The sequence below is a fragment of the Nycticebus coucang genome, chromosome 2 (genome assembly GCF_027406575.1).
Source record: "Nycticebus coucang isolate mNycCou1 chromosome 2, mNycCou1.pri, whole genome shotgun sequence".
In the NCBI taxonomy this organism is placed as follows: Eukaryota; Metazoa; Chordata; class Mammalia; order Primates; family Lorisidae; genus Nycticebus; species Nycticebus coucang.
The window spans coordinates 36,284,141-36,312,107 of NC_069781.1; the positions used below are offsets into that span (position 1 = coordinate 36,284,141).

At 38.9% G+C, this 27,967-nt stretch overlaps 1 protein-coding gene across 2 annotated transcripts; it reads right to left on the reverse strand.

Moving 5' to 3' along the window:
- RNF20 (ring finger protein 20) lies at positions 1 to 26,892 on the reverse strand. 2 transcript variants are annotated; one of them, XM_053567344.1, is made up of 21 exons: positions 26,779 to 26,892; positions 26,437 to 26,601; positions 25,540 to 25,694; positions 20,280 to 20,447; positions 20,020 to 20,167; positions 19,680 to 19,862; positions 16,458 to 16,576; positions 13,802 to 13,948; positions 13,565 to 13,642; positions 13,246 to 13,365; positions 10,935 to 11,114; positions 9,853 to 9,988; positions 9,437 to 9,558; positions 8,944 to 9,314; positions 7,415 to 7,532; positions 6,739 to 6,888; positions 3,807 to 4,019; positions 2,817 to 2,942; positions 2,540 to 2,680; positions 1,623 to 1,724; positions 1 to 1,378 (listed from the first exon to the last, which is right to left on the reverse strand). In XM_053567344.1, the coding sequence occupies exons 3-21, from the start codon at positions 25,666 to 25,668 to the stop codon at positions 1,202 to 1,204; spliced, it is 2,928 nt and encodes a 975-aa protein (XP_053423319.1). In that variant the 5' UTR covers positions 25,669 to 25,694; positions 26,437 to 26,601; positions 26,779 to 26,892; the 3' UTR covers positions 1 to 1,201. The 2 variants fall into 2 exon arrangements, with proteins under 2 accessions (XP_053423319.1, XP_053423314.1); XM_053567339.1 differs by having other exon boundaries at positions 26,833 to 26,882.
- Positions 26,893 to 27,967: the final 1,075 nt, after the last annotated feature.

A 27,967-nucleotide genomic window follows, 5' to 3' on the forward strand; every position in this document is an offset into this window, starting at 1 on the left:
TTACATAATCAAATAAATCATCTATTTATTTTTTTAACCACTTATCCGCGAATTCTAAGTCATCATCTTTTAGGCGTAATTCTTCCTCGGAACAGACGCAATAAAACAAGCGGGAGAAAGATGCCACAATTAATCAAAGAACTAGCTACTTTTAACACAGCCATCCTCTTAATCTAAGCTAATTATTTCTGTTCATGAGAATTTGATTCTAGAGCAGCGTATATACAGTCAACCAGTAATAGCAAAGACAAAATTTTCAAAGAAAAATCATGAACACAAAAGCACATTGAATCCTGCTTTAATTGAAGCTTGTAGAATATAAAGTCCTACAGAAATTATCACAGACAATCTCCTGGAAATAGGGATTACAAAACCCCTGTGGAAAGAAGATAAGAATAATTCATAACTCACTAAGGCATCTCTGTATCCAGTTCCCGAAGTACCCACAAGACCTCTTTACCACCTCAGGCCTATTTCCCAATCTCTCCAATCTTCATTTCATTAAAAGACAAAAGAGGCTATGCATGCATATTATTTGAAATTATTCTGGAATCAAGCAATTTAAAGACTTTAAGTAGAACATTCAAAATTTAAATAACTTTAACAAGGAAGCCAGCTGATCTTACCAAGTTAACTCTGCCAGTAAATAGAAAATGTATTGAATCATCCTGGACATAATTTCATTAGGGCTTCAAACCATCCAGGAAAGAGTGGCACAATTATACCATTTTATAATCCAGGTTTACAAAAGTTTATAATCCCAATCAAGAAAAGACTGTGTCCAATGGATAGCTTATTTCTAAAAGGTCAATCCCCCCAAATAGTCATGTTTCCACTCTTTGTTCCCTTCTCCATGTCACAAATATCATCTGACTTCTTCAAGAGGAGCGCGTACCACGGGCCAGAAAAAGAAAATGTTGAAAAGTCTCAAGGCAGGAAATGAACAAAGCTGGTAGGGAAGACAAGTAAGAGTTGTTTGTTTCTAATTCATTCTAAAGCCCCAGGCTTGCATTCAGCAGCCCTTCCCACTAACGTCATCCCGCTGCTGCTGCAGAGGAAGGCCTGGGCGGGAAAGTCTGTGGAGGAAGGGCCACTGACAGGAAAACTGTCTTGGAGGTGACTCAAGGAGAGAAGAGGTAGAGGCCTGGTGGTTAAGGAGTAAGTGCACGTCTAGCCACCTACGTTCTTCTCTTGACTTGGTTCAACCAATGTAGATGCGATGGAAATCATTCGCACCAAAAGCAGCGTTGCACTTGGGACATTTGCGCTGGCGGGTGTCATAGCGTGTCTTCACACATTCAAAGCAGAAAACATGAAAACACTTGGTGAGCACAGCATCCTTTTTACGCATGTTACAGCATGGACAGGTCAGGCGTGCCTAAAAAGAAAAGTCAGAGAGTCCATCAAGATTCATGGTCCAAAGGGCTCTAAGGTAAAAGCAAACAAACAAGAAGAAAAACCACAAGGCACCAAGAAAAAAGTGCCACTTTCCACCACCTCCAAAATGAACCATTCTCTGGTTACTGTCATGTAAAGATGCTCAGTATCTATTCTCCAGTGCATCAGCAGGCCACTTTCGGCCTTGACAAAAACAAAGAAATCATGGAGGTGGTTTTTCTAACCTTGTAATCCTTAATTTCCTCCATCAGAATCTCATCACACTTGGGTACATTGTCGGGTTTCTTAGTGGTCTCCAGCTTCCTTCGCAGTCTAGAGATGTCCTCCTGTGTAGGATAGCAGACCCGTTAGACACACTTCCCCAAACCTGCCATCTGGGAGAAAAATAACTGCTCCAATTTAAACTTTCTGCCATGGAAAGAAAAGACATTCTGTCTGTCACATCCAATTATCTTTTAGAAATCTAGAGAATTACACATGTCAAGATATTTTCTTTTGTTTCAAAACAGGCAACGGTGATCATATTCCCAAATTAGTCAAATGTAAATATAGCCAATTCAGTCCTATGAAAAGACAGTCTAAGAGTTTAGAGGCTAGGCCATTTTATTTTATGGTAACTAGTTTCAGGCTGAAGGTAGACTGGTTTAAAACAATTTACAGATTTATAAGTAAGGACAGAAAGGCAACATGAAAAACAGCTGACATGACAACAAGAGAGAAATTGTAGGAGAATTTTAAAATCCTATAATGTTGCTACGCTGCAACTTCTTTAAAAATTCACTAATTCATTCATTTAATAAATATTTATTTCATGCCTACTAGGTACTAAGCACCAGAATAGGCTTTGGGGACATGGCAGTGAAGAAAACAGACTTGATCTCTTCCCTCGGGGAATTTTTACATATTAGCAGAACCAAATTTGATGTAACAGCTATATTGCTATTTGTCGGGATGCCTGAAGGGGTGCATTATTTACTGGTACCTTAACGATAAACATTTAGTTTTCAGGATTTTTTCCTATGACAAAAAGGAAAAGTAGGAAATGACATACATTAGAGTACTGACTCTTTCATCCTATGGGTCACTTCAGATCTCAGAACACATCTAAAAGTGAAATGTAAAGAAAAGACAGTGCTCTTACCTGGGCACGTTTGAAATTGAACATGTCCTTTTCTTTGGTGACACTGTTCTCCACGATCTCATCCTGAAAATCATGGAGTTTCTTCTGGGCCAACTCCAGTTGTGCTTTGAGCTCATCTGCAAGCTGGGCTGCCTCCATTGCCTATGTGGGGTGTACGAGTATCATCTCATTACCGTTTATTTCAAGTGAGGCAAAATATTAACCCGAGTTCAAGGGATAAAGTGAGCCTATACTTTCAACGGTGTTAGAGTTCTCTGCCGGCTGCAATCAGTCATACCTTGCGTTTACTCATCTCCAAGGCCTGGGTCCGAAGGCCCAGCTCTTTCTCCCCTGTGCCGATGTTGCTCTGTAACAGATGCTCCTTCTCTTCTAGTTTCCTCACCACCTGTAACTGGGCATCAACCTTTGAAGTAGAAAATCAGATTTTTTAAACAAAAACTGAAAGACAAAAAACCAACCAACCAAAAAACACCCAAACAAACAAAAAAATAAAACCCCTGACTATTCTCTGTTAATCCATGGTCTCACAAAATATAACGTTAGGAATCTTAAACTATTACTGATTTTAACCCTGAACCCTTCAACAGACATCAAGATTATAAAAGTTGAAAGCTTCACTTGCAATATAAAATACTGTTGAAGATTCAAATAAGATTCTAAGAAATCACTGAAAAGATTCTTCCCCAAAGTGCCAAAAATAGGGGAAATTCCAATTACTGATATGTATCTTCTCTGGCCATACCAATTGCTTAAACCCTGGTAATTCATACTAGAACACATAAATTGTGGCTCAAACAAAAGTCCAAATGTATCTCTTTCTAAAGCAGTCTTTTTCTTGAAATAGTGAACAGAGAAGAAGCCAGCAACATCAAAGAGTAAAAAGTAAAATCACACACACCCCCTTCCTAACCCACAACTCAACCCAATATCCAGCGGTAAACATTCTTAAAAGTTGCTCATGCAGCCTTCCAGAATTTTTAAAAATACACAGCATAAGAACAAACATTTTAACACAAAAAGAATAAAACAAATCACTAATTTTTAGACATTTTTACATATTAGCTGATCGATATTTAACAGCTACATCATACTCTTTGTAGGGATATATAATTGTAGGGATGTATAATTTAATTATCAGTACCCTAATGATGGACAGTTTTTTTCTTATCATAAAAAAAAAAAAATGCCACAATAATCATTCTTTTCCATGTACCTTCAGAGAGCAGCTTTCTTCAAGAGAACTGAAAGCTCTATTCATCCTAATTACCTGAGTCTTCAGAGTCAAAACCTGGTCTGCCAGCTCCTCCTTCTCTTCTTTAAGCAACTTATGGATCTGATTGGACTTGATACGCTCCGACATGAGCTTGAAATTTGCATCATCCTTCTCCCGCAACTGCTGCATCAAGCGGATGTTTTGTTCCTGCATGTCTTCAAAGGCCTGGCCTGTGACGTCCATCTCAGAGAGGAGAGCTTCTTCCTCCTAAAATAAAGAGGAGAAGACTTCATCTTAAAGCAACCTTTGAAGTCCAAAGAAGGAGCACAGAAAACCCAACTTCCCTACTGTTGACTTAAATATAAATTAACTTAGTGACAGAGACTAAGTTTTAAGAAGCTTACTTTTGTAACTAAGTTAGTCCTAGAAGTACAGAAAAAGCCCTGTTACCTGCGGTCACTGGCACCAGTTGTTGATCTGATCCTCATCAGTTGATCTGGAGTCAAAGACATTATCCTACATACCTTAATCTAGGCAAACTGATCACGCAGCAGCTAGTTAGGAGAACTTCTACCATATTATCTCACATTTTCTCACATTACTTTTCCACAATTAAAATTTTGAATTTAATCTACAGATTTTCCAGCACGTGCAAACATCCAAAGTGTTGTGATGGTCTGACAGACAATGAATAGTATCTAACAACAGCTTTAATTTACAACTACCTTATAAGTGAGACCGGGCATCTTTTTAACTGTTTAAGAGCCATTTGTATTCTTGCATGTGAACTACTCATATTTTTTGCCTATTCCTCTACTGGGCTGTTGAGATTTTTTCCCTACCATATTTTAAGAGATTTCTGTGTTAGAAAGATAAGCCCCTTTGTGATTAACAGTGAAAAATACTTTTGCCTTTTTGGCATTTAATCTTTTGGCTTTGCTAACAGTATTTTTGTTGTTTTATTTTTACCATGTAGGAACTTTCTCTTTTTTTTTTTTTTTTTTGTTGTAGAGACAGAGTCTCACTGTACCACCCTTGGTAGAGTGCCATGGCGTCACACGGCTCACAGCAACCTCTAACTCTTGGGCTCACGCGATTCTCCTGCCTCAGCCTCCCGAGCAGCTGGGACTACAGGCGCCCGCCACAATGCCCGGCTATTTTTTGTTGTTGTTGTTGCAGTTTGGCCGGGGCTGGGTTTGAACCCGCCACCCTTGGCATATGGGGCCGGCGCCCTCAAAATTATCTATCTTTCTCTCATGTTTTTTATAGCCTTTTATTAATAGTTAGAAAGATCTCCACTCCAAATTTTTTCTTCTAGATTTTTCATGGTGTCATTTTTTTGAATATTGTATCTATGAACCATTTGGGAATCATCCAACTGTAGAGTGTTCAAGTATGGATCCAACTTTTTATCTAATATCATTTAAAAAAAATTTTTTTTTTTTTGAGAGTCTCAAGCTGTCGCCCTGAGTAGAGTGCTGTGGCATCACAGCTCACAGCAACCTCGAACTCTTGGGCTTAAACGATTCTCTTACCTCAGCCTCCTAAGTAGCTGGGACTATAAGCACCAGCCATAATGCAAAGCTATTTTTTTTTATTATTATTAAATCATAGCTGCATACATTAATGCGATCATGGGGCACCATACACTAGTTTTATAGACCATTTGACGTATTTTCATCACACTGGTTAACATAGCCTTCCTAGCATTTTCTTAGTTATTGTGTTAAGACATTTATATTCTACATTTAGTAAGTTTCACATGTACCCTTGTAAGATGCACCACAGGTGTGATCCCACCAATCACCTTCCCTCTGCCCATCCTCCCCTCTCCCTCCCCCATATTCTTAGGTTATAACTGGGTTATAGCTTTCATATGAAAACCATAAATTAGTTTCTTAGTAGGGCTGAGTGAGTACATTGGATACTTTTTCTTCCATTCTTGAGATACTTTACTACGAAGAATATGTTCCAGCTCCATCCACGTAAACATGAAAGAGGTAAAGTCTCCATCTTTCTTTAAGGCATGCAAGGCTATTTTTTGGTTGCAGTTGTCGTTGTTTGGCAGGCCCAGGCTGGATTCGAACTCACCAGTTCCGGTATATGTGGCTGGCCCCTAGCCGCCAAGCCTCATTTTTAAATTTTTATCTCACCACAACTGTCCTTTTCCACACTGATTGAAAACTCCATCTTTACCATATTAAATACCTTTGTGTACTGTGGTCTGTTTCTGGAGTTTCTGTTCAGTTCTAATGGTCTGTTTAGTAGTCTCAAGCTATTTTACCTACTGAAACTTTATGTTTTAACATCTGGAAGAGACCCCAGAGCTGTCCTTTTTCAATTTTCCTTGTCATTCTTATTTACTTTTCCATATGTATTTTAAAACTAGTTTGTCTAGGACCAAATGAAAACAGAACAAATTTTATACATACTTATTAATATAAAATATATAGGGTGGCGCCTGTGGCTCAAGGAGTAGGGCACTGGTCCCATATGCCGGAGGTGGCAGGTTCAAACCCAGCCCCGGCCAAAAAAAAACCACAAAAAAAAAAAGAAAAATATATATATATATATAAATACATGTATATATGTGAATATATATAATTATGAATGTTGCATTTATTTATAAACGGTTTTATTAGTGACATATATTTGCAATCATAATGTATATAAAATACTCTTTTTTTATTTTATATTCACTGTATCCCTTGATTCCAAGTACACAAAGGACAGAGCCTCAATAAACAATGTAACAATTTTTGAACAACGGACTATCCATTTGGAAATATAAGTAAATTTCCTGCCTCACAAATAAGTAAAACAAAATAATGGAAGGATAGAAGACTTCAATGTAAAAAAAAAACAAAAGACCATATAGGAGAAAAAAATATTAACAAAGAAGGATTAGAAAGAGCAAATCTCACTGGCAGTAACTTGCTCATGAGGTAACATTTACTTTGGAAGTCAACTAAATAAAGAAATCCACCTGCTTGGCCATGGCCAGCTTCTTCTGCAGGTACTCGATCTGCTCTTCTACGGCCCGGATCTTCCGCAAGGCATCTTCGTCAGCCATTTTCTTGTTCTCTTTCTTCTCCTTATCTTCTAGATCCTTGAGTCTTTGCCTTAGATCGTCCAACTATAGGAGGAAAGGAATTACACAAAAACAAAGAGTAAGTTGTAACACATTTTCAAAAATCAATTCACACTGTGCATAGACAGAAGGCCCATAACAAAAGAGCCTTTACAGGATTATGTAACAAGATAAATTAAATATATCAAATTACAACATTGTTTTAACATCATTCCATGCCAACATTACATGCTTCTATGACAATATTTGTAAGGAGGGAGTATGTGCATTTTATGTAGGCCCCCAAATTTTAAGAGTTTACAAAATTTCTCCCCAAAATAATAAGAAAATCACTATAAGCAATGACTCACACAGGTAAAGCAGGGAATAAAATACTTGTGAGCCTGCTCCTAATTCAAGTAATTATGGTGTAATCTTACCACCTTGCAGAGAATCTTAAAATATCTACTTCAGATGGTCTTTGAAAGAGCATAAAATGTTACAGTTAAATACTAAAGATAAAAGAAATATGAAAGAAAACCCCACAAATGAAGTTTTTAAGCAGAGGACAGGTAACAGCAGACTGGATTACCTCTGCCTTGGACTTCTTCTCAGCCGCCATTAGCTGAACTTTGTCTCTCTGTTCCTTTGGGGCAGAGCGGTACATATCTAGCAAGAGTTTCATCTCCTTTTGGCTCTCTTGTGCCTTCCTGTGACAGGGGTAGTAGACGGAGGGGAATGATGTAACAAGAAAACTAAGGGAATTTTGAATTTAGCAGAATATATTAAAACAGTTTTTTATACTTTATATCACACCTATCAGACAAAATTTTGCAAACTTTCAAGAGACTTTTGGATGTACTTAGAATGTACAGAAAAGTTAGTTGTATAAATGAATCACGTCCCCCTTCGAACCAAGTTCTCTAACCAGGGTATAAAAAAAGACATCTGTCTATTACATGGACAAATTTCTGTGATCCCCACCCTTAAAAACTCAGATTCAGTACGTGTCCAGGAATGTTTTTAAAGGATGATGGAAATCGGATGTTTCTGATACCACACTTGTGTGATAGCATAATGACTAACCATCAGCTGAAAACTAAAACTTCATCTTTTACCAAATTATTAAACCTCTTAACTACATTTTTATATACCAGAGGATTTTAAGCATTCTGAGCACAATAGTCCATCAAATCTAAACAACAAAGAGTCAGCTATAAAAAATAGGAAACAATAAGTAACCAGTTCTGGTGGCACCCATACCTCACTGGGTAGGGCACTGGCCACATACACCAAGGCTGGTGGATTCAAATCTGGCCTGCACCAGCTAAAACAACAACTGCAACAACAAAAAAAATATATAGCCGGGTATTGTGGTGGGTGCCTGTAGTCCCAGCTACTTGGGAGGCTGAGGCAAGAGAATCCCTTAAGCCCAAGAGTTTGAGGTTGCTGTGAGGTATGACGCCACGGCACTCTACCCAGGGTAACAGTTTGAGACTCTGTCTCAAAAAAATAAATAAATAAATAAATAACCAGTTCTATTGTAGAAGTTACTGGTTATGCAGAAGGGGTAACATGTGAGGTTATGACAAAGATAATATCTCTATCTCACTGGGTTAAAGGTCTATCTGACTGTTTCAGTGCCTGTAGGAATAAATATTAAAAATCTCTTAAAAAGACCTGGCACTAACTAGTTAACTGTCAGACAAATAGATCAAAAGCTGCTCAAGGCACAGTGAATAGATCCATATATGTTCCATTTAGTATAATTTCAGTAATAATGCCAGCAATCTACCCAAGTCCAATAAAGATCAGTAGTTAATTTCCAATAATCCTCAGGAGTGTTACTTAAATCATGACATCTCTTCCTTTAATTTGGATTCATGAAAAATACATCTATAATCATGGGATTTACTAATAACCGAAATACCAAACCGATGTACATAACAGCCATGCAGGCCATTTTGCCTATACACCTAATCAGGAGTTGAAACCACATGAATAGTACAATCTAAACTATTACAATGATCAGACAAGCCATGCCACCAGCCAAAGATTTCACGCATGATGTCCTAACTTTAGCTTCTGAGTCAGAAAAGTGACTCCCAATATCGTACTTACTTGAGTTCAATCTTCAGTTGTTTGATAATTTCTGCTTCCTTTTTCCTTCCATCATCATGTTTGCCTTTCTCTTTATCCTTAGCAGAATCTCTCTCTTTTTCTGACTCTTTCAGTTTCTGCTTCTCTCTCTCTCTCTCCTTTTCCTTCTCCCGTTCTCTTTCTCGCTCCCTCTCTTTCTCCCTCCTTTCTCGCTCCCGCTCTTCTTCATCCCGTTTGGACTTCACTTCGTTGGCGTCCTCCTGAGATGCCTTTGATGCTGAGGACTGGGCAGGTAAGTCCTCAGAGTCTTGCTTCAGCTCTGTAGGCTCGTCCTTAGCGTCCTCGGTACTGGACTGAGACTGCAGGAGGGCACTGCCACTACGCAGACGTGTCTGGAAGAATAAAGAAAAACTAAAGAAAGATGCATGTCACTTATGGTAACCACACTGCTTATCTCTTTCAAAAGTAGCTTTGTAACCTTAAGAGCAAATCATACTTAACTCCTCCTGGTTACCTTGTTCAGGTCAGACTGGGCTTCTCTCAATTTCCGCTTATACCTTAGGACCTCCCCTTTCAGCTGGTGATTGTGATTCTGGAGGCTACTGATGAGGTGGCGCATCTCCCGGTTTATGGGGCCTGAAACACAGCAAGGGCAATGTTATGAGGAACTGGCAGGGCAAAGGCACGAGGAGAGAAAGTGCCTCAGAGAAATAGGGAGATCTACCAAAAGGAAGAATCCTTCTCAAAAGATGAAAACAAAAATGGTCAACTTGGTAAAAAGCAAACATCTAGGCTGTGAACCAAAATGGATTGTAGGATTTAAGGTACCCTGGGACTTCTGAGTTCAAGTTAGTATTAACAGATCCTGAAGGCTGTGCTGTGTCTTTCAAGGAAGGCGTAAACTGCAGTACGGAATGAGAACAATTATACCTGCTTGTTCATTGGCAGCGAGGGTCTGCTCAAACTCTATCCTCAGCATTTCATACTCCTTGCGGACTTGGGCCAGTGTATCTTCTAGCTGGATAACTTCGGTCCTCAGCTTCTTATGAAGACTAACTTCATCCCGCTACATACAGAAAAAGGAATCAATCAAAATTCTTACCAAAATACGGAAATGCCATACTTCATTAATCTATCTCCTAAATTTTATCTATAAGATCTAAAAAGAGAAAAAGAAAATGTCAAGAAAAGAATGAGTTACTCAGAAAATTTCCAGTTCAATCAATACACCAGATACCTACAAAATACTGATTTGGAAATGGACAGAATACAAAAGAAATAAAGGAAATGGTCCCTGATTCTGAAAATATTCCAGTTTAGTTGGAAAACTAAACCATAAAACAGCATATAAATATCTATAAAGTAGTATTCCGTTCATTTGTCAGGCATATTTTAAAAGATCAACTACCGTAAACACCACCTTAACGACTATGGAAGATACAAAAGTTAATATATAAATAAAAGTTACTATGTTTAAAATAAAATTGTCTACAGGTGCCACTGTATGCTACAATGGCACGGAAGTAGTGATACAGCTTCTACCCACTTTTCCCCTCATACACATAAACTCCAGCCATGCTAAACTATTTGTTATGCTCTCTTACATTTTTATACTTTCTGTTCTCACTGCTGGAAATGCTCTTCTCCTACTTTTAACAACCCGTAAACTTGTATTTATCTTTAAGATTCATACTTTACTTTCTTAAGTGGAATCAGGAAGTTTCCACAGCCATGTTAGATGGTCTCCCCACCACATTTTCAGACAAGCTGCTTCTGTCCCTCACTGCATTCTAACGGACGCTATTCTCCCACTACTGTGGACTGTAAGATCCACAAGAGCCGGAATTCTGTTGTCTCATCTGCATTGTGCCTGCCATCTAGCACAGTAAAGACCCACAGCCACTTTAGAATGGTTTGCTGAATGAATGAGAGATGAATTGTATGTGAGAGAATAAAACTGTGAAACTTGAGGCAGAAAAGCTCATATACAGAAGACAAGACAAAGCTGTTACCTCAATGAGCTCGACCTGGCGCTGATGGGTTCCCCTGGTGCCATGAAGCAGGGTCCGAGCCTCATCCAAGTGTGCTTTCAACTGTAGGCTCTCGTTGTAGAGGACGGAGAACTGTGATTGCATGCAGCGATATTCTGGAGTTTCCTTAACCACTTCCTCCACTGCACTCCGCAATTCCACCTGAGGAGGGCCCAAAGATAAGGAAAGTCAGAAGCAGAATTGAGTGTCTATCCCCTAGATGCTAGATAAGAAATAAAATTCTGAGCTCACTGATGTCCTGTGCGATTCAAACTATCTTTCTAAAGATTATGAAGTCTATCTACCCATTCCTCTAGTGATGCAAAGTCTACCCCAAATTAAATTAGACCATCTAAGAAGTAGTAACTGGATATGCTGTATTCTTCTTCCCCAGAATTATTTTGATAATAATAATTATCACTGAAGAGCCTTACGAAATGTGTCAGATGATTAATTTTAAATATAGTTGAAAACCCCAGAAACTAACTTGTTCTCTTTATTAACAGTCACAGAGAAAAATATTTGTGGCAGAATATCAAAATTAGTTATGCTTCTCCTAAGCAACTGTTGGCTTTAATTGCTCAAACACTTTATATGATTTAACTTGGGTTATTTTTTTATTTTTCTGTTCAAACATCTTTATTCTCAATTATTTACCTAGTAACAGATAAAATTATAAAATAAAGATGGCTGTGACTGAAAGAAGGGTGAGAAAGACTTCCAGAATCCCTTTGCTTCCTCTAAGGATGTGAGGGGAAAATTATTCTGGATAGGTTTAAAAACCAACAGGATCATTGACTGTATTTCTTTCCGTGGTTTGGCAGCAAGCACCTGCACAGCCAAATCTGCAGACGTTTGGCATTTACTGACACATGAGTGGTCCACCTGACCACAGTATATGCACGTGCCTGCACCACCTTGTAGACAAGCCCACTTCCTAATCCATTTTGGATCCTCACTCAAGCTTACCCTACTCCTCATTTTCCTCAACAACTCCTAAGTCAGAGCACCGCGTTTACTCTTTGTAGGTTGCTTTAAATCCTTTTTAGAACAAGGCAGTGTACAAATAACAAGTAAACATAAAAGTAAATAGTAGATATATCACCAAAACTTACATTTTTCTCTCCATCTGGCTTTATTAAGGTATCATCGACTAATTAAAACTGTACATTATTTAAGGTATATAACATGATGTTTTAATATACATACATACTATGAAATGATTACCACAATTCAGCTAATCAACATATCCATCACCTCAGTAATAACCTTTTCTGTGTGGCAAGAACATTTAAGATCTACTTCCTTAACATATTTCAAGTACACATTATTATTAACCGCAGTCACCATGCTATACATTAGATCCCCAAAACTTCATCCTGCATAACTGAAACTTTGTACCCTTTGACTAACATCTCCCCACATCCCTCCCCCCGGTAACTACAATTTATTCTACTCACTGCATCTGTGAGTTTGACTTTTTTACATCACACATATAGATCAGATCATGTAGTTGTCTTTCTGTTTTTGGCTTATTTCACTTAGCATGTCCTCCAGAAATATCCCTGTTGTTGCAAAATGATAGGATTTCCTACTTTTAAAGGCTAAATAGCATTCCATTAAGATATATATATACACATACACACACATCACATTTTTTTACCCATTCACTATACAGATCTTTCACCCCATTAGTTAAATTATTCCTGAGTATTTTATGTTTTTGATAACGTTCATTCGTGGGATTGTTTCCTTAATTCCTTTTCTATGTAGTTTACCGTTATTGTACAGAAATACAATTGATTTTTGTACATTGACTTTGTTTATATCTTGCAACTTTACTGAATTTGTTTACAGTTGTTAACAGTTTTTTGGTGGCGTTTTTCTATATATAAGATTGTGTCATCTGAGAACTTTACTTCTTTCATTCCAATTTAGAGGGCTTTTTATTTCTCATCCTTGCCTAATTGGTCTGGCTGGGACTTCCAGTACTCTCCCTTGAATTGAAGTAGTAAAAGTGGACATCCTTGACTTTTTTTTTATTTTAAAAAGAAACGCTTTCAACTTTTCACCACCAAATAAACGTTAGCCATAGGCTTCTTATATATGGCCTCTACTTATGTTGACACGTATTTCTTCTACATCTAATTTATTGAGTTTTATTACCATGAAAGAAGGCTGAATTTTGCTGACATTTTTTCTTTTCCCTCATTAATAATCTAGGTTCACAAGTATGCACGAGAGTTGATCAGTAAAGTCTGACTGTACCACCCTTTGGAGATGCGTCTCTTACCTTCAGCTTTTCATTTTGTGTAGTGACTTCTTCAAAGTCTTGCCGAAGTTTCTCCAGCTCACAGAGACGATTCTGAGCTAATTCTTTGTTCTCCTCAAGCTCTGCATTCATTTCCTCAAACTGGACAGAAGCAGGGAAACAGAAAATGAGAGTTAAGAAAGAGTTCTTAAATCATGCCCATTTCTAAACTTCGTATCTTCACCGGTTCACTCTTCCAGCAATACCCTACTTTTTTGCCACATGTGAACACCATTCCAAGTACCTAGGGACAAGGCCTGAAGTCAAGTCAAAAAACATGCGCAGAGTCATTACTTTTTACCTTCCGGGCATTGATAGTGATGGTGCCACCATAGAGACTGCTCCCTGCTCCATACACCTTATAACCTTTCGAATTCACCTACAGAGAAGACAATAATGTTTTAGTGAGAGCCTAAGTTTTATAACCAACATGCTGTCAAAGGATCAATTTTTTTCCAAGCACCACTTCCCAAGTTGCTCCTTTCTGAGAAGACTTCTACACATGATTCCAGCCTCCAAAGTACAAAACAGCACTGACCCGTTCCAGGACTTCAGCTAAGTGTCGGTTAAGTCGCTGTTCCCTCTTTCGAATTTTATCAATATCCCACTGCAGATCATCAATCATGGACTCCAGGACAGATACTCGTGACTCAGCTGTCTCCACTTTACTCTGCAACTTGGAGAACTACATCCCCAAAACAGGCATTTGGAAAAATACAGCAAAAAGTGACCAAGTTAGAAAAGGAATGACTCATATCAGTATTTTAAGGTCCAAGTCACATGATATTCGCCCTTGTTTATATAATTATAGAAAAGATTTAAATAGAAGAGGCTTCACCCTCTTCTCAATGTATGAGTATAAAAATGAAATCACAGATTCTTTTGACAATTCTGAGGCAGTTGTAATTATCAAAACAGTTAATTCTAAAGTCTGTAAGAAATCTTCATGCAAAGAAAAGACTAAGAAACAGTCATTTTTCTACCTATGAAAACCACCATTTTCCTAGACAGACCACAAACCTATCAAAAATGTGTATTTTGTAAGAGAAAAGATAATATCATTTTATCAGATAAATATCTTGGAATTTAAAAATTCAAAAAAAAAAAAACAGCTATTTTTACACTCTTTCTTTCCACATTCTTATAAAATCCAGATAGAAAGGAAAACTTCCTCTCTCTTTTTTAAGCTGACCTCAGAGCAATCTAGAATCACAAACTATAAAGACAAAACCTTTTGTTGTTCACTGTTTATTCAGGAGCTATACACTAGCTAACACTATTTAGTATTTTAATTACAATACAGTTACATGTTCACATTAACGTATACAGTATGATATACCCTTTGTGTTGGCTTTAATGATCCTCAGATCAAGAAGTACAGCCTTGGTCAGTTTCTTTGTCATATCTGGTCCTCTTGAAAATAGGTCAACTTTAGTGACCCCATGGAAATTGCACTATGTAACTTCTTAGTGACCCAGTAGAAATGGCACTACGTAATTTCAAAGCTTTGTTAAAAAGGCCACACATGTTCTGTCTGGTGTTCTTAGGATCCTCATTGGAAGAAGTTAGCCACCATGTAAAAAGTCCAACTCTGTGAGACTGCAGTGCTAGGGAGGCACACTGCAGGCCTTCCAGTGGACAATTAACGTGAGCTCCCAGCAACAGGCAGCAGCACCAACAGTGACCATCACAGTCTTTTGGGTTTTTTTTTTTGTTGTTGTTGTTGTTGTTGTTGTTGTTGTTTTGGAGACAGAGTCTCACTTTGTCACCCTCCATAGAGTTGCTCAGAGCTCACAGCAACCTCAAACTCTTGGACTCAAGTGATTCTCTTGCCTCAGTCTCCCAAGTAGCTGGGCCTGCAGGTGCCCACCACAATGTCCAGCTATTTTTAGAGATGAGGTCTCACTCTCGCTCAGGCTGGTTTCAAACCTGTACGTTGAGGCAATCCACACGCCTCAGCCTCCTAGGATTACAGGCATGAGCCACCACGGCCGGCCTATCGTAAGAGTCATTTTGGATATCAAGCCAGTTGAGCAAAAAATGTGCCCTCCTTGTTAGCAATTTATGCTATCTGAGATTTGAGGAAAGAGCTAGAAAAGAAAAACCTGACCATCCTGGTAGCACCTAGTTTATATTTCAAAACATAATAGAAGGTCATTCTTCTTACAACAATCCAATTTATTCATAAGTGCTGCTCTATTCTTACCCCTGTGAAGGTCCATGAGAATCCATATTAAGTAAGGAACTCCCCAGATAATTTTCATGCAAGCAGCCCAACGTGAACCTTAACACTAGATTTTAGGAAACAACCGCACATGAAGAAAATGAGCTTTGAGGTTAAACAGGCCTACATTCAAAACACAGCTCATCTCTCACTTTGTGGTTTTTAGAAAACAAAAACAAAAGCAAAAATCTACAAAAAAGAAAATATGGCTCAGTCACTTTCAAGCTATGTCACTAAGCTCTTCGGATTTGTTTCCTTATTTTACCAAGAGAGACAATATTCATAAAGTGTTTGAATGCTAGGTACTAAGTAAAAGGTGACCATTAAATTACTGATCAGCATAAGATGTCAATGGACAAATTATAGTATGTCAAATTTCAGTAGAATATCCTTTGAATGAAACCAAAATGATAATGAGGAGTATCGAAGCAGTCTTATTAAGGCCTGTCATGACTTTATCTTGATTACTTGGTGTAAATAAATGCTCAAATCTTGGCATGGTTTGATGATGGCACTTTTTGTGCTTAAGTTTACACAGAAAATCCACATTTCTCAAGTTCCCAGGACATCATCAATGCTATAGCTCCCACTCTGTCATTCTCTGTTGAATTTTTACTGAGCCATTCCTCATTAAGACCATACATGATCTTTTAAACTTAGGTAACTCATCATTTAGAAGTTTGAAGTTTTGTTGTAGTTTGCAAAATCCTCTATGATGGCATTTCTTCCTAAAGACTAAGATCCTAAAATGTCTATTTAAACAGGTGTAATCAAGGAGAAATATTGAATTATTTTCTTCCTCCCTCACTTCTGATTTCTCAGAGCTGGCCACCTAAGCCTGGTCTGCATGCTCTTTAGTATAACAATAGGCCTTCTAGAATTAAGAGAACCTTTAAATGTGTTTGGAATTCTGAGACAATGTCTGCCAGAGGCCATGAGAAAAAGCCACCTCTCCTTTCTGGTGAAGTACCTCCTGAGACATGGTGCGATGCTTCTCCTGAAGGAGGTCTGTCAATTCCTGCAGCCTCATGTTCTCTTGTGCAAGGAAGGAATTCAGCTCCTGTACTGCTTCCTCTACTATCAGATTATCTGCAGAAGAAGGACTATATTTAATTTAGTATCCATAGTATTAAATGCTTTTTTTTTTTTTTTTTGGAAACAGAGTCTCACTATGTCACCCTTGATAGAGTGCCCTGGCATCACACCTCACAGCAACCTCAAACTCTTGGGCTTACATGATTCTCTTGCCTCAGCCTCCTAAGTAGCTGGGAATATAGGTGCCAGCCACAATGCCTGGCTATTTTTTTGTTGTAGTTGTCATTGTTGTTTAGCTGGCCCAGGCTGGGTTCGAACCCGCTAGCCTCGGTGCAGGTGGCTGGCGCTGTAACCGCTGTGCTACGGGTGCAGAGCCTATAGTATTAAATGTAAATACTGTGTATCCCACCAAAGCTTTAACATACTATCTCACTTTATCTTCCGCAGAACTTCAAGAAGTAGTCTGTTTTATACACAAGACTGTTGTATTTAAAAAAAAAAAAAAAAGAAGAAGAAGAAGTAGGCTGGTCTTAATTATCTCATATGACAGATAAAGCACCCAGAGGTCAAGTGACTAGCTTAAGGAAATTAGTCAACTTGCAGCTCAGAACAACAAACTTCTATCCCTTTCTATAAGGCCAAATGCTGTGTGAAAATAAATAAGGGCTCTATAACTTTACTTATAAAAGGTACAATCACCTCAAAAATTACATTTTAGAATTGAAGACAAAACAGTGGTATTTCTAATCAGTGTGAGACTTAATAGCAATATAATTCTATTTCATAAAGCTATCACAAATTCCTAACACCAACATGAAACACTTCTCTGTTGGGAGAGAGAAGGCGGAAAGGGAGCAGAATTTCCATCTCTAAATAAACCTCTATAAAATCGTGAACAAAAAAGAGTATACACTCATTTATCATATTCTGAAAAACTATGCTAGGGGCACTCTTGAAGCTCAAAAACAAAATGTACACTATAATTTATAAAGTAGGTAGGTAAGACAAAAGAACTTACATGAGGTAAATAATGTCTAAAATTAGAGTCATAAATACTATAGCTCCAATCCAAATGTTACTAAGTGAAACCATATACTCCAGGATATATATCATCATTCAGAGAGAGTTACCAAGAAGAAAAACTATGCTCTTTTCTAAACCTCTTAGCATCACTCTTAAGATAATACAGAACAGGCTGGTTATGTGGTGGTTTTAAGATTTTGAATCTAGGACTGCCCATCAGAATCACTTGTGGAGCTTTTCTAAAAAAGACCTAGCCCACACTTACTGAATAAGAATCTCCCATGGACAGAGCCAGAAAAAGAGTATGCTCAGAAAACTCCTAAGGTGATTCTCATTTACAAACTGAGTTTAAAATAAGAGACTGAATTTTAGTACTCCCAATAACCTAAGCACTGAGGACAGGACCTAGAATATAATAAACACTCAATAAATAAGTAAGTTTATAAACAAGCCTATAAAAAGCCACTGAATCAAGGACCAAACATGGGGGGAAAAAATGAACTTCCAGACAAGTCACAACTGACGCTACAATTCAAACTTCACATATCTTTATCTCTTAGAAAGCTCAGCTTATCAGTGGCAATTGCTTTTTGTGTTACAAATAATAGCTTGGCTGTTTGTAAATCACAATGAATGTTTTCATGTCTTAGCATAAACTTGACTCCAACATGCATACCATCAAAAAGAATAATCTTAAAGTACTACTCATTGCAGTTCCTTTTTAATATAGCCGTTATTTCACTTAATGTTATTTCTAAAATCATTTTTAACCTTAATATTAATGCCCCCACATATGGCATATTATCCAGATTACTAAAAATGTAAAAGTATCTCTCACTATTTAACTAGAGTCAAAAGAGAAATAAATATATGCATATATACAAAACACAATTTATTCATTTATTTCCCACTGACTAACTCATTAGATATCAGATACAATTCCAGAAACAGAAGAAACAGAGTGAGCCCTAGCACTGCACCAAGAGGCCCAGGTTAGCTGGGAACACTTAAGTAGACATAACATAGGAATACGGAAGTCTGGGAGGACACTGAACACGTCCTTTATAATGGTCACCTTTGAAAAGTGAGATGAGTAGTCTACTTTTACATATTTTGGATTTGCACATGTTAAAACAAGTTATCTATTTTCCTAACAATAAAATATAGAAATGCACACACACTAGTGGAAAAGCAAAAGAAACCCTTGCCCACCAAATTTTCACAAGGCTTCTACATGCCTGTGGCTTATTTTGTTGACAGTTTAACCTAATTATCCACAAAAATAAAATTATAGAATATCATAAGTCTTGCTTGCTTACCCAATGGTTCAGCCTCTCATACATTCAGCTTATTTCTTTCAGAAATGAAAGGTTAAACATCTTAATGATAATCTAGGAAATTAAGGTATTCCAACTAGACCATGATTATTAAAAATGTGAAGGCATTTAACTTGCATTTGAGCAAGAGGTTTATGCCACAAATGACTAAAGACATAACCTAGCTACACAAACACTGTAGCATAATAAATTCTTCATTAACACTGAATAACAGCATAATTACTCCAAATAATTTTGTTTCATTCAGATACTTTACCACATATAGACTATTTTCTCCTTTTAAACATAGAGATCATCTGATAACTCTAAAACCTAAACCAATTCTTTCTAAAAACATTAGCAATAATAGAAAAATGAAAAACAAAAACATAATTAAAAATGGATACTTGGAACTCAAAATTCAATAGCTAACAGAAAAGTTTTTAAATAACATAATTGCTAATATTTAAAATTTTTATTATCACTAATAAATCAATAGTTTGTATAATACCATATAATCATCCAAAAATAAGAGCTATTTCTTAAACAATAATTCTGCTATTTACAAAGTGTCTAATTTATAGAATATATCAAAATAAAACTGATAAAATCTTTCCTTAGCTCATTAAAGGACTGTCATGTGGCTCAAAATGTGAAGCATTAATAAATTACTAATATGCCACATAGTAATGACATTACCAGTCATATTGAAGATGAGGATTCAAAGGAATTTAACTAAAAATACACTACAACCAGAATGCAAAGATGGAGTTCTCATTCCTCTCCCGCTACTCCCAGCCTTCAGGTTCTTGCCTCACCTCCACTATTTAACTTCCGGGATAAGAGCTCCACTTTTTCTTGCAATTTATCATAGACAGTCACAATCTGGGATACAGCTCGGCGGGAAGACTCCACACGCTCCTGCAGCTGAGACTCCATCTCTTCACTGGAACTGCTGGCCAAAGTAGCAAGGAAAGAGAAAGCTGGCTCTTGCCCTTCCCCTGAGGACACAGGGGGAAAAAAGAAGCCCCCCCCAAAATTATAAAACTGGAAATAACAAAAATCCCCTTTCCCCCCTCAAATGGAGAGCCCCAAAGCAAAGCTCTACTTAGAAAACCCAGATAGCAGGCAGCAACAGAACGCAATTCAAATACTCACCTCTCTCTCGGTCATCTTTGCGTTCCTGATTACTGTCAGAGTCCGGTTCTGGTTCAGGCACAACCAGGGCTTTTCTTTCGGTTAGCAGGTCTCCCAAACCCTGTTCCAGATCATAACGCTTAAGGATGATACGGATGTTTTCATCAAACTGGAAAGGGTAGAATTATAAAAAAACAAAAAGATAGCACTTTGGAAATGAGAGAAAGACGGAGAACTAAAACGCTTAAGCAAAAATCCAAACAAATAAACAAGTTAGCCACCTGACTCCAGTACCGGTTGACAATCAAGAGTGAGGCATCATCGGTGGCCTGCCGTCGCTCCAGTTTTTCAATGTGCTCACGGAGCTCATCCTCAATGGCCTGCCGTTGGTCCAGCATTTCTGCCAGCTTGCGATTTTTCGTTTGCAATGTTCGAATGTCTAGCTCCTCCTGCCCCAGGAAAACAACCTTATTAGTCTCAACAAAGCAATCAGACAAGTAAGTTGTTAAACTCAACAAGGTCATATTAGTTAGTTAGTTATTTTCAATGAATAAAGCTATTCATCTAAAAAGACAAAACTTAACAAATAATGAAGTAGAAGCAGAGGAGATAAAGAACCAGGTGCATGATGATGTGAGGATGACACAAACAAATGTACCAGACCCTCAACCACACGCATCTCATTGTTCTGTTCACAAGTATATTCACAAAACAACGCCGTTCAGAGGCTCTAGCACGTAGCTAGACCACCCTCTACTCCAGTCAACACTGTCACCCTTCTCCTAAGCACTGCTTTCATTCAAGACTTGGACATCTGGGTCTTTCTCCATCCCAGTCCCTGACAATATATTTAGTTACTTCAATACATTTTTACACAAACCATCTAATCCTCAAGCATCTGGGCGTCAGTATTTTGAATTGCTTAACTCCAATGATTATCTCCTCCACTGTGTTTTAGCTATGCATTTCAAAAGCCACATCTTAGACTCTCGCCATTATGTGGAACTGTGCCGTACCTTAAATCTTAAATGCCAACTTCCCACTCCCTGAATAAAACCCCATCTTTCCAGATAGCTCATGTCTTTACCCTTCACCTGTTTAGGTCTCCAGAACTTTGAATTCTCTCCTGTCCCTTTCAGTCCTCTTCCGTCTCTACTTCCTTCCTTATCTTGACTACACACTACACTACATTCCTCCAAACACCTGCCCATAAGCCTCCTCAATTCTCTGCCCTTAATTCTTTTCCTCTCCCCTGTGAACAAACCCCAATCTGAATTAATTCAGATGTCTGACTATTCTGTTCCTATAACCAGTTTGCTGAGACTTCCAGGTAAGTTCATTAAACCAGGGAAAGAAGAGCCTTTACAAAATGAATTCCTAACCTGAAAAGACTTTACAATCTGTCTAGAAATGTTTCTTTAATAAGTGAGCTATCTCCCACTGTCCATCAAGGCAATATCAAACTCTACTAAGCCCTGACCTCTTTTACATCACACTAAGCAGATGGCTTTCCTTCCTATTCTAATGAGAAAATAGAAGTCATCAGATAGAAGCTCCTCAATCCCCCACCTCTTTGAGCAGTCACACAATTCATCAACCTATGCACAGATTCTTAAATCCTCACTTGTGCTCAGATCTCCTCCTCTTCTGGTTCTGCAAAACCCTCACTTCGCTGGTAATTTCACACCCCTCTCAATAGTTCCTTCCCCAGGACAAGCTGGGGAGGGAATCTCACAGGCAATGAACCAGCATGTGGAAAGCCTTACATTCTTACTTAGACCAGGAATTCATGAAATGGATATTTTAAAGTACGAATTGTTTCACAGAGCACCAATTGCTTATTTCACTTTTATTTTCTGTCTTCCACTTTGGGTAAAACACTCCTGATAATGCCAGGGTATCAACAGTTTCCCACTGTACCAGTCTATCATTACGAACCCTCAAGCTCTTCTCTGAACACTGCCTTCCCTTCTTGCCCTAACAGAAACCTGCATGAGAATACTATTTCCCTGCAGGCTTCTTCAGTGGCAGCTGCTTCCCTATGACACCCCTGGAAGCCCTCGGCAGATGAGAGCCCTCCTTATTTTCCACATCCATTAACTCACTTTCCTCTCTAAAACCTCCTAGTTTTAAAGCTCACGCATTTAGTCTATACTATCTGTCATCTTGCTTTGTGGAACTCATCTATAAATCTCCCAGTGTCTTCCCACATTTCTCAAGGATTTAGCACTTAGAACCTAGCTTACTACCACTCTCTCCAATACTATTCCTGTCATAATTCTTAATGGTATCAATTCCCAGGGAGATGATCTTTCTTGAATCATGGATCATCAAGGCATTGACCGTCTCTTCACCAATGATCTTGTCCTTCACCTCCCTCAGTTGCCAACTCCCACAATTAGTCTTTGCTGTACCTACATGTCCTCCGTAACTTTCAAACAACCCATTCTCCACAACTACCACTATTTTTTCAGGTCATTCTGTAACAATTCTTCAATCTCTCCAGCATTGGTCCTACCTTTCTCTATTCTTCACTTCTCCCACTTCCCTCTTCACTGAACGTAAATGCCATGATCTGTCACTATAATCACTTCTTTTTATATATTTTCTTTTCCTCCCTTGCTCCTTCATCATACTCATCTGGTAAAAACCCAATCTTGGTAACACTGAACTCTCCACCTACTCCAAGCCTAGACCCACGCAGCCAAATGCAAGGAGAAAAAATAAAACATCATATTGATTGGTTTCACTTTTAATTCATGATCACAAATTCAAGTGGGCCCTAAGTGCTGCCCAGCAACCCTACATCTCTCTAGCCCATTCTCTCTTCTAGATGACAACCTCACACCTTCTCCTCACACCACTTCTGCAAACCTCCAAAACTTCCTCCCCTATTCTCACTTTCAGGTGAGTCTTGCTGCTTTCACTGGAAAAAAAAAAAAAAAATAGAAGCAATCAGAGTAGCATGCTCACACCTACCTCCCACAACCACAGCTACTGACCTACCCACATCCTTCCTTCTTGTCCTTATAAACTGTCTCTACTCCTAGTTAAAGGCCAATTCCCCCAGTTGTGCATTACACTGCAGTCCCCTCAGCTGTCACAGTAACTGCCTCCTCTTTGCTGTATCATCAGTTTTACCCTTTATCAAATCATTTCAATCAACAGACAAACATGCTGCAAATAGCTCCTACCTTAAAAAGCAAACAAAAACATTCCCTTGGCCCCACATTTCCCCCTGGCTACTGCCCCATTTTCTTTGTTCTGTTTTACAGTACACCTCTAAAGCATACTTTCTACCCTCTCTGCCCTAATTCCTTTTCTCCTATATTCTCTAAACCTCACCATCCCCACGACTTCAACAACATACATCTCGTGGAGTCTCCAAAGAACTCTCTACTGCTAAGGGTAACAACACATCCTCCCTTTACTCAACCTGTCAGCAGCCCCTGATCAACTCCTTGAACCACTTTCTTCATTTTGTTTCTTAGACTCCATTCTTTCTTGCTGTCCCCGACCTGATTTGTCCCTCTTTTTTGAATCTTTGATTAGGCCCTTCTCATCTCCTTGACATGAAAATGTTACAATTACAAGCCTGTCCTTAGACCTCTTTTTCATCTGTGTTTATTCTTCAAGGGTCTCTAGTCATTTGAATTTAAATCCATCTATGATATGCTCATTCTCAAATGTACAGCTTTAGCAGTGATATCTCATTATTTATTAATATATCAAACTTACATGTCCAAAACCAAACCAAACTCATGACTAACACTCCATACCTCCCTAGCTCAGTAAGGAAAAACTCCATTATTTCCAAAATCCTAGGATGATCCTCCCTATTTCCCACGTTTCATTCAGTCCAAGAGCAAACCTTATCAATGTTACCTCCACAGTAGTCCACCAACCCCTCGTTAGGATTACTGCAAAAGCCTCCTGTGGCAAACACTTTTGTGTCACGTCCTGTTAGCACAGCAGATTTCAGCACAGTTGTGGTGGACAGCTCCATTCACAGTGCCAGTGTTCCAACTTCAAACAGACTGTGGCGTCTCTTAGTTTTTCTGTCCCACAATCTCATTCGGCTCATTTTAACAACCTTGAAATGTATGGGAGTTAATTGCCTTCAAAAGTACCCTTCAACCAAGTGGGACAGCAATTAGTAGATACACGTCTGAGATCCCCATCTTTGGAGGGGAGAAGTAAAGGGGGAAAGGTAGTAACAAAGAGGGAACAATTCTGCTAACTGGACTCCTGCTTATAACCCTATTCTCAAAACATAAACCAGAGCATGTTACTCCCCTACTTAACTAAGTCAGTCCAATGGCTCCTCACAGGCCTTCAGGGCAAAGTCTAAGCTGGGCTATGTGCTTCTCACAGAGCACCTGCTTATCCCTAGGAACAGCATATATCCCACTCCACTATACAGTCCATGCCCTTGTGGGTGTCACCCTACAAACTGAAGTCTAGGGGCTTCCCTCAGTATAAAGTACAGTGGCCCAAATAAGACATGTTCGACAAATATTTGTATTTACTAAGTGAATAAACGCCTTTGAAGTGTGTGATATGAGAGCACTGCTAAGACAAAAATCACCTCCTGGCAGCAGTATGGAGTACTAGAAACCTAGACAACCTCAGAAATGATACTTCTTCCTTAATTTATTACAAATGTTCCTATTATTCTAACTCCGAAAAAAAAAAAATCAACCTCCCTAAACCTCAGCCTCAAAAACAAATAAGTAACAAATGTGGTTTTGTAAGCTATAAAAATGTAAAGTGTTTTAATATCATATTCCCAAAGCAGAGTTCCAAAAAAGCAGAACCTTGATCCGGAGCAAAACCTGTAAGCTACTGATGCTTAATGAATACATAATATCACTATGAACTTTTGGTGCATAATACTCCACAATCCATAAAAGCAAGGATAATATCTATTTTAGTCACCATTATCTTATCTAGCCCAATTGTAACTATTAATAGCTCATTTTTATTGAATAATTACGATGCTAAAGGTGAAGTTTTAGCCCTTAACAGGGGCATTTATTTCATCCTCACAAAAACCGAATGTGGAGGATATTTTAATCATATTTTACAAGTAAGAAAATAGAGACACAATAAAGAAAACACAGGCCATGGAGCTAGGACGTGGTACAGCTGAGAGTCAATCCAAAGTAGTCTCGTCTCTGTCACCACTCTTCACCACACACTATTAATGATTTTGCTACACTGTCTCTTAGAATCTGACAATGAAATTTTTCAGTCAATGAAAAATAAATGTCCATCTTCCCACTGCCAAATACTTATACTTAATGGTGTATCAGGCACCAGACTCTCAAAAGAATAAGCACCCATCGAAAACAAAGATTAAATGTCACTCTCCCTCTCCTCCAACACTGACCACACCATTTCACCTACTTTTGGCCTGTTTTATTTCCCTTCACTTGTCAAATGGCTTCCCCTTACTGCAGAAGGTTTTCATAAATTTTTACTCTTGGGTAAGGTGTAACTGACAGAAGAAAAGTACACTTTCAAATCGTTTCCTCATACCGTTGAAGAGACACCTCCTAACTTAATTGTTTCCACTGTGGTCCCTGCATCTTCGACAGCTGTCTTCTTCTCCGGAGGCATGGATGTGCCTGGCTCTCCAGCTGCTCTTTTATTTCCAATTCCTGACATCTTGGCATAAGATGATAGCCGTATTCCTGGAGGGAAAATAAGGAAGAAACTGAAACAAGACATGCAAAAGGAACAATAAAGAGAGACCACCTAAAGACAATAAATTTTCTGGCCAACCCTTTAATCTGGATCCATTAATTTTACAAGAAGCAACGCCCTCCCCAAATTCTTACTGGAAAGGAAAAAACTAAAACGTGGAGCAAGCATTAAGGCAGGATTTACATGACTACAACTTTCTAAATAAGATGCTGATAAGAAATAAGGCACTGAACAAAGAGTGAAGAGACCAAGAATATCTTTCAGGACTCTTCCCTTCCTGAAATGCTGAAATCAGGAAAGGACAGTTTGATTGATATTCATCCTATGGTGCTGGAAGAATCACAGAATTGAAAGAGATCTGGGAACACTAATACAGGACATGCCAGTTATCCTCTCAAAGCCTACATCAGTAGTATATACTTCCATGTTTATTATAGGCAGTATATACTTCCATGTTTATTATAGGCTTAGATGATATAATTATAGAAAGCACAATGCTGAATATAAACTAAGTATTCTAAAACACCAGCCGTCCTTTTAACGTTTATAGTGTCTCCTCTATTTCCACATGCTCTCCCAACTATTTTGTGCAAGCCTCCGGTAAATTAGATGTGGGTGCAAATCCCAGTTCTAATGCTTACAGAGCCGTGCCGCCCTGAAAGAATTTGCCAAGAGCTTCACTTTGCTCATCTGCACAATGAAAGCGAATGTATTTTTCGTCTACCTTACCTGTCTCCCAGGGTTTCGGAGCTCAAAGGAGGAGAAATGGACGCTACAGCACTTTGGCGACTTTAGGAAGCAACCCTGCTACCACGGAGACTGCAAGACTACTCTGCTTCCAATTCAAGCTCCAGGAGAGGGGTATCGGCGTCAACAACATGAATAGGACCTCGCCTGGAAAGAGAGGAGACAAAAACCGGGCAAGGGCCGCAACCTGACTCTCCAGAAGCCAAGGAGTCCAGCCTCAGCACAGCTAGCTGCACGCCCGGGAGATGGGGGCCCCAGAACCGGAGAGGGTAGAGGTTCCCGAAGGCCCAGACAGTCCCGTCGCGCCCGAGGCATGGATCTAACCTGGGTTCTTTTAACTCGCGCAGCCGAGAAGCAGAACGCGTGGCAGTTACTCACCAAGACCAAAGCAGCAGGACGGCTCTTCACCCCTGACCCGCAGGGAAGACAGGGCAAAGCTTCCGGGAGGCGGAGCCAGAGAGAGGAAGATGGGAAAGAAAAGAGGAAGTTGCCTCAAGCTTACTGGGTGGACTGGGAAGCCTGGCCGGGCGGAAGTGACGCAAGGCAAGGGCGCGAATGGCGCTTCTCCGGGTGCGCTGGGGTGGGGCAGGAACCCCACCAGGCTAAAACCTCGGCGGGTATCTGGGCCTCCTGTACTCCCTGTTGGAGAGCCCCTGGCTCGTGTAGATTTGGTGATTGTTGCGACTGCGATCTGGTTTTTCCACTGAGTTAAAGTGCATTGTTCGTCTGTTATGGGATCAGCCGGTGCTCCTTCAGGCTGCCTTTGGGCGGATAGGCCCGTCAGTCGAGCAGAAGAGAAGTAGCCCCAGACATCTCATCACAGCGTTACTTTCAGAGCCCGTTCAGGCTGAAATGAACAGTTCTGAAGAGATTCTGAGGGATTTGACGGATTTCAGGTCTTGTAGAATTTTCTTACAAGGAAGTGTATATTTGGCTGTATGTACACAATATAACCACTAGGGGAGTATTGATCTCTCTAGGGCCTGGATAAAGGCGCTTAAAAAAAAATGTTCCTCTCATGTCACCCCATCTCCACGCCCTAGGTTCTAATGTGTAAACAAGATTTACTGCTATCTTGTGCTTTGTGCTTCAAGGAAATGAGAAATTCACCAGAGAATAAGATAAGAAATGCAAATAAATATAGGAGTCTCTGATCTCAGTAGAGTCTATTTTAAGCTATTTATGCATTGGTTTTTGTTTTTCTTAATGACAAACTGTGATTTTCCATTCAGTTAAACTAAATGTGTTTTAATGATATGGGAAATGGAATTTACTATTTACATTAAGACAGTCTACGAGATGGAGATGAAATTGGCTTCCCCTAAAAATGGAATCAAGGGGGCTAACTAGATACAGGAATAAAATCCTGGTTCGGTTCTGCTCTGTTAAGAAGTTGAAGGAGGGGGAATAGATGCTGGGTAGGCAACCAATAATGTCCAATAGACTTAACTAGTATCAATAATTGATTTATCACAATATAATACTCTGATGATATTCAAATGAAAACTACAGG